Source organism: Coffea eugenioides, chromosome 5 (assembly GCF_003713205.1).
Source record: "Coffea eugenioides isolate CCC68of chromosome 5, Ceug_1.0, whole genome shotgun sequence".
In the NCBI taxonomy this organism is placed as follows: domain Eukaryota; kingdom Viridiplantae; phylum Streptophyta; class Magnoliopsida; order Gentianales; family Rubiaceae; genus Coffea; species Coffea eugenioides.
The window spans coordinates 1,784,888-1,801,253 of NC_040039.1; the positions used below are offsets into that span (position 1 = coordinate 1,784,888).

Genomic DNA, 16,366 nt, shown 5'->3' on the forward strand with positions numbered 1-16,366 from the left:
TTGACTTTTCATTAAAATTATCAAAAGTAAAAGATACACATAATTCATGTCCCCTAAACCACATCAGTTTGTTAAATAATTACATTAAAGGCATATTTTTTCACCCAAAAGGGTATCTACTCAATTATTTAGGCAGGTAGGGCTTATTTTAAATATGCCATAGTATATGCCAAAGATGCTTCTTGTACTGCTTGTTTCACAAGAAGCCAAGAAGGTCTACTCCTCAAGTCGACCGCTGAGTCTAGCAATTTAGCTTTGTTTTAAAGCAAGGTGCTATTTGATAAATCTACCACAAAACTTTCATGATTCAGTAACTTTAATGAATAAACTCCTTGTTGCTGATTATTAACTATTAAGTACCCCAATTAAACCCTTGTTTATTTATTTAACCCTACACAATTCGAGAGTTTAGAAGATAAATCATTAAAAATAATTCCCGAATTTGGCAGCACATAGTTTCTTGTAGAGATGCAAATGAAAGTATTAATTATTTTTAGGCTCATATTCTTGTGTTTTTTTTTTTTTGTTTTCCTTGAGTTTGTTCAGAACTTTTGACTGTAGTCCCAGAAAACAAGTTCAAATTTCCAATGACCAATGACCAAGAATACCTCAACAACGCATAATGTCCATTTTATGTTCCACAAATGGAAAATTGGCATGAATTTTGTCAAAGAAGAAGTACTATACAGGAAAAACCAATCACCCATCAAGTCATAATCAACCAAACATGTTCAAAACTTTTATGAAAAATGTCATAACTCTATCTACATTAACCAACGTGGCACGTGCAAATACCAACTAATTTTTTTGAAGTGCCAAGGGAAACTTTAATAAATCCACGAGCCAAGACAATGACACTTGGAAGAAGACAAAAATGGTACTGCCGAGAAATAGCTTTCAACTCTGGTCAACTACAACATCAATACATTAGTATTTGTCTAGTCCCTGAAAGTAGTGGATCAATGTGCCACTAGTATTAAGGATTTCAAAACAATTGCACAAAGCAAATGGGATCAAAGTTTGTATAGATTCGTCCTGATAATTTCTAACAATCTCTCAAGGGGTTTTCAAATCCCCACAAACAAGTTTGAATAGAGGTAAAAAGTGTAGTCTAATAGCTGCGCCCCCAGTAACTCCACTTCTTGGCTGGTTTTCCCGAGGCAAAGCACAAAGTCCCTTCTGGCAACTCTGGCTGGTCAAATGGAGAGCAGAGGGTCTTGACCGCTCCCATTTCCCCTTTCGTCCGTTCTTTAACAGACTTCTCCACCTCCTGCAAAAGGAACAATGTCAACATTGTAAAGAGCAGGCATGAAATCCGTGAAAAGGTAGTCGTGCTGTTCAAATCAGGAGAGAAACAAATGACATGCCTCTTCATCGCACCATGGAGCCAAAATCAGTTTCTTTTGGCTCAGAGCTTCAAGGAACTCCTCCCAAGTTTTTACAACCTTGATGCACGTTTCTTTCTTTTGTTTCGCAACACTGAACAGGCTTTGCTGGATTTCATCCAGCACTTCTCTTACCTTTTCAACCAAGCTATCCATGGGGATATCAGATTTAGCCGAATTATCCCGGCGTACAACACGCACCTAAGAATGAGGTAGTGAAACAGTGATTAATATACCATCTAAAATATGTGCCTTCACCTTGCCACTTCAAGCCAACGAAAAAAAATAAATCTTTTTCACTTCATCCTGGGAAGCATAGAGAACAATGCAAACCCAAAAATGCAAAAGAACAAGCATAGTTCCAATTCTGTTTACCTGCTTATTAGCAAGGTCCTTTGGCCCTATTTCAATCCTGAGAGGGATGCCCTTCATCTCCCAATGTGAATACTTCCAGCCTGGAGAATAATTGTCTCTGAAGTCTGCTTCAGCACGAATACCTGATTCAGACAATGTTTTCACTGTTGCGGCACATGCATCTAAGATCCCTTGAGTATCAGCATCCTTGTAGGGCACTGGAATTACAATTACTTGGGTTGCTGCAACTTTTGGAGGCAGCACCAGGCCTTTATCATCGCCATGAACCATTATCATCACCCCAATCTATCACATGGCATAGAGAATGTAAAATACAGAAATTTATACCAACTCTAACAAGACAAGTCCATTATTAAGATAAAGGTATATTACTGTTCGGGTGGTGTACGCCCAGGAATTCTGCCAGACCATAGCCTTTTCCCCCTTCTCATTTTCAAAGTTAATCTCAAACATTTTAGCAAAATTTTGTCCCAAGCAGTGGGATGTTGCTCCTTGAATACCTCGGCCAGTATTTGGAATAAAAGCCTAGTAAAGATTTACCAAATCAGTTTTGTACAAAGCACTGACAAACAACTGTTGATTACAGTAAATTCAAAGAAGTTCGTTCATTAGAGTACATTTGCAAATCCAGTACCTCAACAGTTGTAGTATACAGTCCACCAGCAAATTTCTCCAGCTCACTTTTCTTCCCCTTTATAACGGGAACAGCCAAGAACTCTTCATATATACGTCTATAGAGCTCTAATATATCTAGAACCTGAAAATTTTAGTTAAAAGATTAGTGTGAGCATGGAAAAAAAATGGCTATTCTTTGCAAGTGGATACCATCTAGACTACGTTAATAACTGCACAAGCATCAGCATGATTCTTTCCAGTCCTATTTTGAGTATCTTACATTTCTTTTGTGTCTGCACGGAATAACATCAAACTGATGAATAAAAAAACATTAATCACAGAAAAAGATAGCGCCTCTAGTGTTCCTGCTCTTTCTTAAATATCAATACAACACCAATATGCAGGGCAAAAATGCTTCCTACCTTTGCTTTTTGTTATTTGTATACTTTCAACTCTCATCAAAGCAGCATTCAGTTCAACTATGACATGTAATATGGAAGATAGCACAAAAAAACAGAATGATATAAAGAGTAACTTGAATTTTGGATAGTATAATGGCCCAAAGAAGTTGAAATAGGCTTAACAATTACTTCCTTCCATTCAATAGAGACAAGTTAATCAAGTTCTTATAAAACATACTTATTCAACCCAATTTCCACTACATATTTACAGGTAATAAGTCTGCTGATATTTGATGTACATTCAGCAGTATTCAAGACTTCATTACACCTGGGACAGCAGGTTCTGAACCCGAAGTAGCAATAAAGTGTGCCTAGATGATTTCCGAACTGTATAGGAAAGAGAGAGAGAGAGAGAATACACTACAAACACACAACAAAGACAACAGAACCTTAAAGGTGACAGACATGTATGCTCTTAAATTTGCAGCAGAACCAAGAGAACAAACTTCAGCATTTTCCAAAGACATTCATTTCTTTAAGAAAACTAACCAGCAGGATATTCATCTTTGTTTTAGCTGAAGGATAAATAATGGCAACTACATCTACCAAATAAAAGGTACCTCAGCATCTGCCTCCTCCTTTGTAGCAAAAGCAGTATGCCCTTCTTGCCAAAGAAACTCACGACTCCTGCAATACACAGAACACCATATAATCAATTTTTATTCCCAATGGTAGTTGCAGAGAGATAATATGATGCAAAAGCACCAAACGTTATGGGGACAAAATAGCAAGAAATAACCCAACATACGAGGCCAAAAAGACAGAAAACAAAGTGGGAGCAGGGAAGGGTTCAGAGGGCTTTTATCGGGGGCTACAGGTGAACAGTTTATGGCCCATCAAGCAGGGTCTCCCAGTATAACCATTTAAGAAAGTCAAGTTCTCCTAACTGCTAGAGAAATCAAGACAATCCAAAAGATTGAGCAAAAGAACCAACCCCAAGTAGTCCTACTAAAAGCACCTGATAAATGGAGTAGGATTGCTGAACTCCCATCTTACAACATTGCACCATTGATTGAGCCTCAAAGGTAAGTCTCGGTGTCCCCTTATCCATTTAGAGTAATAAGGATACATGGCAGTTTCACTAGTTGGACGAATAGCAATTGGAACTTCCAAATCAGATTTCCCTGACTTGGTAACCCAGGCAACCTGCACAGAGCCATAATTGAAATATAAGGATAGCAGCCGGGCTTCGGATCAAATTCATTACAACTAAGAGAAATACTGAAAGGCATAGTCAAGAGAACTCAAATGAAACAGAATGGGGTGTTGAAGAGATGGTTCAAGTGTGAATTCGAGCATGCTATTAAAGATCCAATCACCGAAGTAGCACTTCTATCATGCCATTAGGATAGCAAATCAATAGCAGAACAGATACAGATCCCTAAATCTTAAATACATACAACACAATTAACCTTTTGTAAGAAGAGCCCTCTACATGTCAATCTTTATGCAACTGGAATCTGTTTAAAGTCACTATTTCCATTTAGTCCTATGAATTTTCCCCCAATGATTAAAAGAAACATTAAAAGTCAGAAGACGACTGTCACCTGGACGCCTTTTGTTCCACAAGCTTTATATACCATATTTATAGCAATAAATGCTTTTAAGAGCATTTCCATGTACAAATACTGAGACAAATGAAATGTCATACCAGTGAAGAGAACAACAATTCAAGAAAAATGATATGTGGTGGCAGTTATGCTACAACTTCTCATGAGAATTGAAACTGATGCAATAATTAGCTCTCCAGCTTAATTGAATGTAAAAATCATGACAATTGTCAATGGGCCTATCATCTTATTTCCCTATACAGTATATACAATTTAATTTCCTCTCCCATTTTATTCCCTATACACTATTTACCATTTAATTTGATTCACAATCCTCTCATATGCACACAAGATGCAAATTGCACTAAATGACACATGGTCTCCAATCCAGAATTCAGTGATTCAACAAAAAGTTATCAGCAAAAAGAAGAAAAGTAATAACACATACCTATAACTGTATATAGACTTGGTTTCAGATTAAGCATCAACTATGTCTTCAACATAGCTAAGTCAATTCAAAACAATAGCACTTCCCCAATGCTCAAGAAAAATGGAAAAAAATAAAGTGTTATAGAAAATTCCAAAGTATGATGCAGAGGCAATAAGGTTCATGAAGATTATTTTCTAACATGTAGTTAACAAACCATGAAACTTCAGAATACAATTTATTGAAGGAAAAACAGGAAAGGGAACAAATCTTACCTCAGGTGCAAACCCCTCAACGTGATCCTTCTCTTTTTCAAGAACACCAGGCGATACAAAAAGTGGGAAGTAACAGTTCTTAATCTTCATTTTCTTAATTTCAGCATCAAAGAATTCCTATAACAGCATAGAGTATATCAACATGCATATTACATTGATTACTGGTTCACAAATAACGAGATCCAAAAGATTTAAATATTGTGTACTCTGTTAAATAATCCGCACTGCACACAAATCTCAGTACTTGGCACTTATAGACACACAAGCTACATGCAAGCAACCATCATGAGTTTGCAACCAAAAAGTATTTCACACTTACTTGCATGATCTCCCAAATGGACATCGCCCATGGCCGTAGGATGTAACAGCCAGAAATGTCATAATACTCGATCATTTCACCACTAACAACTACCTAGGGAAATTAGTTGAGGCAACAGAAGAGTCATGATCAAATCCAGGAACATGTTTACCAATTTGTGCAGAAGCCAGAAAGAGAACAATAAAAGTCCTCAGAAAACAGCAAGCTGACAATGTTCCAATCAAATGGGAGTGTCATAAAAGTAGATCCTAACACAAAAAGTCCACTGGGTTACAGGAATATGTCAGAAACAGAACCTCATTATTCTCCCATCAAAATTTGGACCCCAAAAATTTGAGCTGGATATGCTTTTTTAAAAAGAATGACAGAAAAATGCAGTCGTAATTCTTAATAACCACTAAGGTTCTTATTTAAAGAAGCAGGACCTTTACCATAACAGTTATAAACAGCTTAAATGTAGCACGGATGCATGATTAACTGAAAAAGAAATATTGTAAACCTCCTATCCTCCTAACTATTGTTATGATCTATAAAGGAAGCTCTCAAATTATTTCTTCTTATGTATTGCTAAAATTCTCTTTTTTTTTCCAGTAATTAATGCAAACTTTCAACTTGCAAAAAAAATCCTTGTTCAAGTTCTAAAATTACAGCTACTGCTTCATATACCACAAATGGAGGCATAATTTGCAAGGATATTGTAATAGGCTAAGAACAGATGAGTATAGGTAGCCCCCAATGCAATGTCCTATCTTCTTGTGTGCATCCCAAAAAATTCTTGATATCATTTAGCATTTTATATTACTAACTTCTTTTGCTTAAAAAAAAAATCTCAGCTTTCAAGTTTGCATGAAATATTTACATTTTCTTAAACATTACTTCAGTCCCCAAAGAACCAACCAAACACACAAATACATAGATAACCAAGCAGTAAAATACAATATTTACTATATGTTAAGAAAGTTATTGTTTTACCTCAGAGTACCACTCTCCAAAATTCTCATCCTTCTTGTTGGTGAGACCAAGACCAGTCTCCTTTTTCACTTCCTTCTTTTTACCCTCTGCAAAATTAACCAAACCCCATAAACATTTCTACACAAATATGAACAACCAAATTACCATAAACAATCTGATAACCAGTATTACTCACTATTACTACCACCCTTGGCACCACCATCAGCACCCTTGGCTTCCTTACCAGCCATAATCGAAATCAATCTGATATTTTGGCAAAAGGCTCAAAAAAATTACTCCATATAATTAAAACACAATTACAATGGTTGTAGAAGAATAATTAATAATTTGAACTCAAAAGCAAACTCTTCAAAATATGTATTAAATCAAGAAAAAGCTGCCTTAGCAATTATGCATTTTCATCGATGCGTTTCATGTAGTTTTAAATTGTAATTATATGAATTTACTTACGAGCATTATGTCTGTATTCAGGTTTTCCACCAGCAATTTTGCTATGTCATAATATGATAAATGAAACCAAATTACATCATTAGCATCAATAGCATAGCATAGATTTTATCGCATAACTTCGATGAAACCAAGGAAATGTTAATCTTACTATATAGATATGCTAAAATCACAGTCCTTAAATTAGCTATTGACTTCATTCTAGTAAGAACTAATCGCCACAACAGAATGCAGCTGAAGACTTTCTCAAAAAATCTTTGTGCCATCTTTAGACTTTGGGCATTAGACCTCAAGTTAAAGCAATATAGATTCAATCCTAAACCAATTATATAACATCTAAAATCTCATGAACCACGCGAACTAGTAGAAATTGAATGCAGTACTAATTTTAACAACAAATTGGCCCCAATTAAACTTTACGATTTAAATTTTGAGGAAATTAGGTGAATTAAACAATTTACCCACTGCAAAATCAGAAATTTTACCTTCTCCTCCCAAGCTTCAGCTGGCAACTCGCGCCCCAAATCACAACCGATTCTGAAATTTAAATCAAGAGAGGTTTTGCATGAAATTACGCAATTTCAGAGAAGTATTAACAGAAAATGCCACGAGTTTAACAAAAGCTATGGTTAAGCCGGAAATTAGGCCTTAATTAGGAAAACAAGTAGAAGAAGGGAGAAATGAGGACAGCTAAGACGGAGAATTTTGGTCAACGACCTTACCGGCGCCGGCGAGGTGATCGATCTCTCTCCTATCAAAGCTGACGGCAATGAAGAGGATCGAGAGTTAGGGTTAGGAATTTCTGATTTGTTCTCTATTTTATTACCCTCAGACTCTGATCTTTTTGGATTCTTGGTCAAAGGATGGTAAAATGTTCATCTAGCATATTTGGGAAAATTGCCAAATTCGTCCATCACATTTTTGCAAAAACATTTTCAGTCCCTCACATAATGTGAGTCACATTTAAAATACCTCACATTTAAAATCAGTCAAAAGAGTCCTCCGATATAAAAATTTTATGCATTTAGTCCCAAAACTCATTTTTGCATAGTTTTGTCAGTCAAAAAAAATGCATCGCCTATCTCATATATCCGTAATTTTGAGGGCAAAATGGAAACAAAATTTGTTTCCGTTCACAAAAAAAAAAAAAAGACCTCCTATTTTCTCAATTTTCATCCATCAAACTCTATTTCTAATTCTCAACCACTAACCCCAATTCTCAATAACTAGGATTGCAAATAAATCGATCCTTTCGCGATCGGATACGAGTTTGAGTCGAGTTCGGTCAATATCGAATTCGAGTCGAACTCGAGCTAATCAAGTCAAACTCGAGTTTGAATTCAAATTCAAAAATATCAAACTCGTTAGCTCGCGAGTTAGATTATATATATATTTTTTTTTTTTATTTTAATAGTAAAATTACATATATATATATATACCTAATATTTTATTATTTGTTAAAAATTATTATTTTATTCATTTTTCAAAATAAGATAATTATTTTTTATTTTTTAAAACTAAAATAATTATTTTTTAAGCTTGAACTCGAATTCGAGGTCAACTCGAATTTGAGTGGAGCTCGAGATCAAGTATGACAGTTTGAACTCGTCGAGTTCGAGTTTGAATTCGAGTTTCATAAAATTAACTTGAGACTCGACTCGATTAAATCGACGTCGACTCAACTGGACTCGCCTCGTTTTCATCCATATCAACAACAAAACTTTCTATAAGTTCAAATATAACACATCTAGCCTTATAATATTATATAATATACACAACAAATCATGACATTATGCTATATAGACAAAATTTTATATTGTGTGGTATGATTCACTCGTGCGTTTTGATTATTGTTACCCTTTTTCCATTCTGATCCCTATGCATTTTTCTTCATTGCCTTTTGTCAAGGTGCATTTGCTGAAGTTTTGTTATTGAGAATTGGGGTTTGGTTGTTTAGAATTAGAAATAGGCTTTTAGTGGTTGAAAATTGGGAGAGGGTGGGTATTTTTTTTGATGAACGAAAATGAATTATATTTCTATTTTGCCTCGGTAATTATGGGCACATGAGGTAGAAATGCATTTTTTTGGCCAAAATTTTGAGAAAAAATGAGCTTGGGACCAAATAGGTAAAATTTTTATATTTGAGGGACTATTTTTATTGATTTTAAACGTGAGAGACCAAAAAAGTTTTTTTTATGAAAATATGAGGGACCAAATTAGTAAATTTTCAAGCATATTATTACTACTTTTTTTTTACTTTGAAAAATTGGCCTTTTTGGTCCTAGACATTTACACCAAATTCAATTTCGTACTTTATAATTCTTTTAGCCAATTTAGTCCTCCAGCAATTTTATAATCTTCAGTGCAGGACTTCTTCTACAGCTTCACCACATTTTACATATTTTGATGCAACCAATGCATATTGCTGTTCATTAATGAAGAAGGCTGAATAGTTATCACTGATCATTACACAATCAATGGAGAATGAAGTATCTATATAAATAATAGACACGCACACACCAAGAGCTTCTACCAAGTCACTTTCTTCTTGACTTCCGTTTTCTGTTTCCTTAGTTTAATAGGTTTCCATTTCTTGTTCTACGAGTACATGTTCATCAAAGAAAAAAGAATAAAAAGGGCAAAAAAAGAGTAAACAAGAGCCAGAGATCATAAACCGCTGATCCTGAGATTATAGAAACTGCTGCTGAGATTGAGATCATGGAGACAATTCATGCATCAGGTTTGAGTGTTGATTTAGGTAAGATCTTTCTCTTTTTTTTTGGCTTAAATTTAAAAGCTTTTGATTACTGGGTTATGACGTTAAAAATGCAAATGTATTAAACTTGGTTTCGTTGCAAGAAGATTTTCCTATGGGTGAAAAGTACATGACCCCCATAGGAAAATCTTCTCATAAACTTGTATTTGATGAATAAGTTCCTCCCTTTTTGGAGAAGGATAAATTTTTGGCAATTATGAAGATGTGGTTAGAGTATTCTGAAGCGAGCACCCAAGAAGTAGTAGATGGTCTAGCTAATTAAGTGGCAAGATTGGTGGATCAGTTTCTTGGCCCTACCAATTCTTAGTCAATTCTGGTCATGCCTTTTTCACCAATGTTGGTCATATCTTCTCATTATCAATTATTATTCTCCAGAAGTTAGACACTTCACTTATTTGGCTATGCAAATAAGGTGTCTATATACTCGCTAAACGTTATGTTCCATACTTCCCTAAATTTCTATATCAATGGAGTATTCAAATTTCAAACTGGACTTTGGTAATTCAGAAAACCTGCAGTAGAGCAGCATGGCGCTAGGCCCTACTAAGTCGTAACCTTGTAGTATTTTAGCATCTGCAATGGAAAATGTATTCTGACTCCGTATAAGAATTTGCCAATGACAAAATAAATGATCCTTCAGCTGATGGTTTCCATTGTATTAGATTGTTTTAACCTTGTTAAGTAGGAACATGACATCGTTCATCGTTAAACGTCTACCACGGTTAAATAACTTGCATGTAGTTCTACTGACAATGCACTATCCCATTTATCCATAGTATTCATCAATGCAATAGTACTCTATGTGTAGAAGATCTCCTGGCAACATCATTTATCATTAAATATCCACCATGGTTTTAAAAAAAAAAGTGTTACAGTAATTTTTTTTCCAAAATTTCTTGAAAATTTACAATCTAAAGAACCTCACAGTGTTATGAATATATTTACTGAAAGTATGCAATCTGAACAAGTCAAACTCAAGTGACAAGTTCGGGAAAGTCACTTGAATTCAATCTCAAGTGAACATAAAAATTATCGCATTCGAGATCAACGCAAGAAAAGCAACTCAAATATTTTTGCTAATTTTTGGATTATTATTTGGATAAATTATTTTTTATCCCCCTGTAATTTGGTATTTTACCACATAACCTTTTTAAGGTTTGAAAATCTATACGTAACCTCTCATGATTTGGGTTAAAGTGACACCGTTAGTTTTTTCATTAAAACTAAAAGTCAATAGTAAAAAGTCAAAGTCAAACTAATAAATTGACAAATTCACTCTTTCACTAATGTTTTTCTTTTTATTTTTTCTTTTCTCTCTCTCTCTCTCTCTGGGAAGAGAAGAGATAATTTTGAAAACCTATACTTTAGTTTACAAAATCTTAATTTTCTCAAAATACAAAAAAAAATGGAAGGAAAATAAAAAATAAATAGATAAGAAACAAAAAGATGGACGGGAAATATAAAACAAATAAATAAGAAACAAAAAATACCAAATCTTTTTTTACTACAAATATCATTATAGGTTTTTAAACCAAACCTGTAATGGTATTTTTTTGTTCTTATTTATCTATTTTTTATTTCAATTTTTTCTTTTTTTTGTTTGGAGGAAAAAATAAAGAAGTAATGAATGAATAAATTTATCAATTTATTAGTTTGATTTTGATTTTTTATTATTAACCGAATAATCACATATTAACCTAAAATATGAAGGGATTATATTGAATATAATTTTTTAAATCATGAGGGTTACGTGGTAAAACACAAAATTATATAGAGATATTAGAAAGTCTAAGACTTTTTAAAGGCATTTGAATAAAATGCATGTTACAATTCATCATCACACTCAACATCACAATGCACCGATCAAAATCTAGGAAAAGAAGGAAAAGCTACAAACTTAGTCACCTTGGTTTGTTTAGTTTCATAGGTTTTCTTCACTTTGTTTTCTAACAGTCAGAATCAGACGATGGCGACAGTTGATATATCCAGTCTGGAGATGAAGGTTAGTTCGGTAGCAAGAAATCTGGGCAATTCCATAACCTTTTTTTCTCCCTCAAACTTCCTGAACTTGTTGACTCTAAGGATGTGGCTTTGTTTGGTCATTGCTTTCACCAATCACCAAATTCATTTTGTGCAACTTCTAATTCCAAGTTTCTAATCCAAAGCAGGGGAGAGAAAAGGGGGGGAAGGGTTGTGCGAGCACCATAGAAGGAAGAGGATGACCAAATTCTAAGAGCTTCAAGTGTTTGACGCTAGATTTCTTGAATATGGAAGTTATTCCCTATTTTTGTCTTTTGTTTAGTACCTTTAGAAACCAAAAAATTATATACCGTTACATTATTGGTTTGGGGGAGTGGGTGAAAGTTGTAGAATCCTCCATTCTAATTTTTGTTAATAAACACAAAATTTTGGTTTTATTTGCAGAATAAAGGAAATTTAAAAGAAAAATATAGTATTTTTTAGTTTAATCCCTCCACCAATGTAATGTACTACAAGGTTTTAGGAGTACTACTTGTCATTTTTTATGTCAATAGGTTATTGACAGATATATAAAAACTACATGTGACTTTAGGATAATGGATATTGATCTGAGATTCAAGAGTACCCTTATATTCATAATTCCAATGATTGATTATTTTTCAACTTTACCTCCATAATAACTTGCGATGAATAATTTATAAGTGACCAGAGGTTAATGTGTCACTACATCCTACTCTTTAGGTACTTTAGTTGTTACCTTTATTTGGTTAGTTCTTACTATTTATATTTTTGAGTACATCTCTACATGTTAATTTAATTTCAAACTGCCACAATTGAACCAGAGTAGGGCTTTATACATATGTTGGTTTGATTTGCAGAGTAAATAAAATAAAAGAGCATAATTATTTTGATTTTGCAGTATGTGTATTTTGATTTATTTGTAGAATCCTCCTTTCTGATTTCTTAGACTACGTTATTTTGTTTCTACCATTTTTTTCATTTTTTCTTAAAATGACATAAAGGTGGATAACAGTGTCAAATGTAAAAGCTTTTTACATTTGAGATGCTTAAAAGCTCAAAGTCTTTTTTATCCAATTACAAATACTAAACAGAATTAACACCCACTGCAAAGAAACTTCCTACGTACATATCAAATATTAACATCGGCCAGTTAAAAGGCTTATAGCATGCCCCTTCTGCCACCCATAGCATCAGAGCCACTCATTTGTGTTGGTTCTGATTGTTGCTTGTTTTTTACTATTATTAGCAATATTTTGTTTATTTATCGGAAGTGTTAAAAATTTTAGTAAAATGAAGATAAATCTGGAAGGTTGCTGAAAAATGTGAGTGTGTGTAGTTTAATCTTTGTTGAATCCTAATCAAATCATCATCCTGAATTTATTAATCTATCCCAACCTATATAACAACAGTTGTGAGTTGTGATACCGGGCCACCATAAGTGGTTTCACTACATCTCTTAGTATGTAAATTTTTATTAGTGGGTTACTGATTATTCCACTTTTAGTCTATCTCTATGATCTAGGGTGTAAGGATACTATTTCCACGAGATGATGATAGTCTGTCATGGTGGTCAGGAAACAATGGTAGTCAGTAATGATAGCCAGCAAACAATGGTCACTTCCGAGACTAATTTTTTTACAAATCAGATTGTGGGGATACTACTGATTGTAAGGATATTGATGAGAATGGCTTGCAGCAGCACATGGACTAGCGGCACATCTCCCAACTAATACAGCAAGCTCTGGATCACAACTCGATGGCTGTTATGGATGATGATGAGCATGAGACAGAAGAGACTATTTGAGATATCATACCTGCATATGTTTTTACTGTAAGTGAATCAATTAGCTTTTTGTATATGTGTTTGCGTTTTCATTTTATGTACTAACAAAAAGTAAATTTCTATTTGACAGCTTGATGCAATATTTGTCGCAATTGGATTTGGCTCGGATCTTTCAGGGTTCTTCATGGCTGGAGTATCAGTGCATCAAAAGTTTTACATCAATATTTCCGGCAATGCTTTTAATGTTTTTTTGGCACTCGGAACTGTAGCTTTTAACTGCAGCAAGGCATGGTTGAAGGGAATTATATGGACCCAACGTAGTAATTATGCCTAGTGCTACCTGAAGCACAAGGCATGCATACCAATTTCACCCTTAGTCGAGTGTGGTATCATTTTATTTGTTGCTTTAGCATTTGCCAATTCAGCATTTAGTATAATGCATTTGAATCAGAATATGCTTATGGCGTTTTTTGGTGTTGGTTGTTTTGCATTATTCATTAAGCTCATGAGAGTCCTAAATATATGTTTTCTACGGTAGTGTATTATAACATAGTGGTTTTATATACTTACAGTTCTTCATAAATATATATATATGCCTTGATTTGTAAACTTAGTGTGTATATTTGGAACTCATACTTGACTTTGGTCTTTATTGGTACCAGTTTTCCTTGTTTTGCATTGTCTGGATTTTTTTTTTTTAAGGATGTTCCATAACTGGCTAGATATAATACGAGAGATATAAATGCATTACTGTTCAATATCAAGCAATCAACAACTTACAAATCTCATGCTTCAACAACATATACCATTAATAAAATATACAGTCTATATCAGGGAAAGAGAGACATGAACAACTTTAAATTATAGTAGTAGAAAACCACCAAGCCATTAATTAAACTAAAAATGCAGTTTAAAAAGCCTATGAATCAAGATTGCTATCAAACTTTTATTTATCTTAAGTTAGAAATACATGTGATCACCAACTCTATTAAGAAAATGGTAAAAGTCACTACTGGAAACAGAAACCAACAAGAGAGCAAGAGTTTTTTGTGTACAAAATTTGTACAAAGGGGAACAGGATCATGCTTGTTTTTTTCTTTCTTAACTTCTTCAAGATCCAAACTAGTTGCAATTATCACTACAAGTTTTGGCTTCACAAAAACTTTCTTTTTTGTTGGCTTCTCAGGTTAGACTTCATCAGCAATACTTGCTCCACCTTCCACATTCACTGCATATATTTTTCAAATGGGATACAAATTATTGAATTGAAACTCAAAGAAATTCAAATACATAGAAATTAGTCGATTGAATCCAAAGAAATCTTTTTTCTTCTTTCTATACAAGTTATTGCGAGGAACTAAAAACATTGCAAAGACAAGTGAAGTGTATGATAAAAGAAAATTTTGGTAAACTTTATATCCGTGCACTAATCAAATCGCTTCTTCCTAATTCCTTATCTGCCTAGGTTATGTAAACTCATCTTTTTCTTTCATGTGAGACATGTTTTTCAAAGGCAGCAATACTGATGTTTTTTTCATACTCACTTATTTTTCATGATGTTATCAGCGAAGCGCTTATAGTTGTACTATTCCTTTCTCGAGGTTTAACTTCTTTTACTTAATTTTCATCTTTGCCAAAACTGCATGCTTTAAGTTGTTGCTAGATGCTAGAAGTATTCTTCAGCATATGATATTCCTAAAAGGCCTGAGGCTTATCTCAACAAATTGCAAATTCTTGACAATCAAGTTTACCATTTACTGAACTATTACAAAGAAAATACAGAAAATAGGCCGAAGGGAAAGTTTGGTTATACCTTAGTAATAAGATTGCCGATTTTATACATTTAGCAAGTCCTAACCTATGCATTTGATCTTGGTCATGTTATAACTTGGTATGTTTATTAACATCTTTATGGATGGAATTTGATAACTTAAACCAGTGAGGCTTGCATACCATGCCTGCTACTGCTAAACTGTCAATTGAATCCATAGATTATCATTTACACTAAGCATGAAAGTATTAAAAAAATGTCCTTCATAAATATCAACATAGATTATTTTAACTCAGACAGCAAGTATCCTTCAAGGACCCTTTGCATGCTACACGAATTTTGCATCTCTGATGCTGAGAGACACGGGGAAAAAAAGTCCCTGCTTCCCATACAGTTTTAGTATTCTACAAGTAAATCTATATTTCAATCCCTGGAAATGTTTTTTCATGAATATAAATTAGTTAAATAAACAGTTCTTCATAAGTAAGGTTCCTAAACAAACATGACTTGTGTACAAAAATTCAAAATTTAATTTGCTTCGATCGAATTAAAGATTGGGTATGGGCATGACTACAAAAAAACAAGTTCCTTGTGACTATATAAATTTCATCATAAAACTGTACAATGGCCCAATGAAAGCAAAAATTCGTGTAAAGAACACAAATCAGAGCATGTGCCATATAAATAGATAAATATCTGAAACTCAAACCACAGGAATAAAATAGGAGATCGTACTACCCTTTGCTAACTTAAAAATCTGAAATCAAAGTATCAAATCACCAAACAAAGGTGAGTAAGAAAGCAGAATTAAAAAAATAAAAAATAAAATGAAATATGAAATTTGAACAAACTATGATAGTATCAAGGGTTAAAGACAATAGATACCCTGCGAGGAAAATGGGAAGATTATTGCCTTTGCCGCCATTAATGCTTGATTTCCAAAACCTAATGTCATACCCAAATTGAGGGACCAAAACAAAAAATTTTATTAAGAGCTACAATTCAGGTCAATCAAAAAACTGAAAGCACAAAATAAGTGCGTCTTAAATTTGAAAATTTTATGTGACCATTTCCATAAGAGCTGTAACTTTCCTTCAATTGAACTTTGGTACAAGTCAATTGGTTGAAAAATTCTTGCTCTATGTTTATTGTTGTAGCTAATTAATAGGTTCTAATAGCTTGCATATACCGTTTAGCCATCAATGAGAT

At 33.8% G+C, this 16,366-nt stretch overlaps 1 protein-coding gene across 2 annotated transcripts; it reads right to left on the minus strand.

Annotated features, from left to right (window-relative positions):
- Nucleotides 1-858: 858 nt before the first annotated feature.
- On the minus strand, nucleotides 859-7,693 carry LOC113770405 (proline--tRNA ligase, cytoplasmic). Of its 2 annotated transcripts, none has more exons than XM_027314846.1 (13): nucleotides 7,549-7,693; nucleotides 7,312-7,363; nucleotides 6,555-6,622; nucleotides 6,380-6,465; nucleotides 5,408-5,500; nucleotides 5,089-5,205; nucleotides 3,795-3,982; nucleotides 3,397-3,463; nucleotides 2,395-2,517; nucleotides 2,133-2,285; nucleotides 1,761-2,045; nucleotides 1,368-1,586; nucleotides 859-1,270 (listed from the first exon to the last, which is right to left on the minus strand). In XM_027314846.1, exons 3-13 carry the CDS (start codon nucleotides 6,607-6,609, stop codon nucleotides 1,112-1,114), a joined length of 1,545 nt encoding a protein of 514 aa, XP_027170647.1. In that variant the 5' UTR covers nucleotides 6,610-6,622; nucleotides 7,312-7,363; nucleotides 7,549-7,693; the 3' UTR covers nucleotides 859-1,111. The 2 variants fall into 2 exon arrangements, with proteins under 2 accessions (XP_027170647.1, XP_027170648.1); XM_027314847.1 differs by having other exon boundaries at nucleotides 7,544-7,693.
- Nucleotides 7,694-16,366: the final 8,673 nt, after the last annotated feature.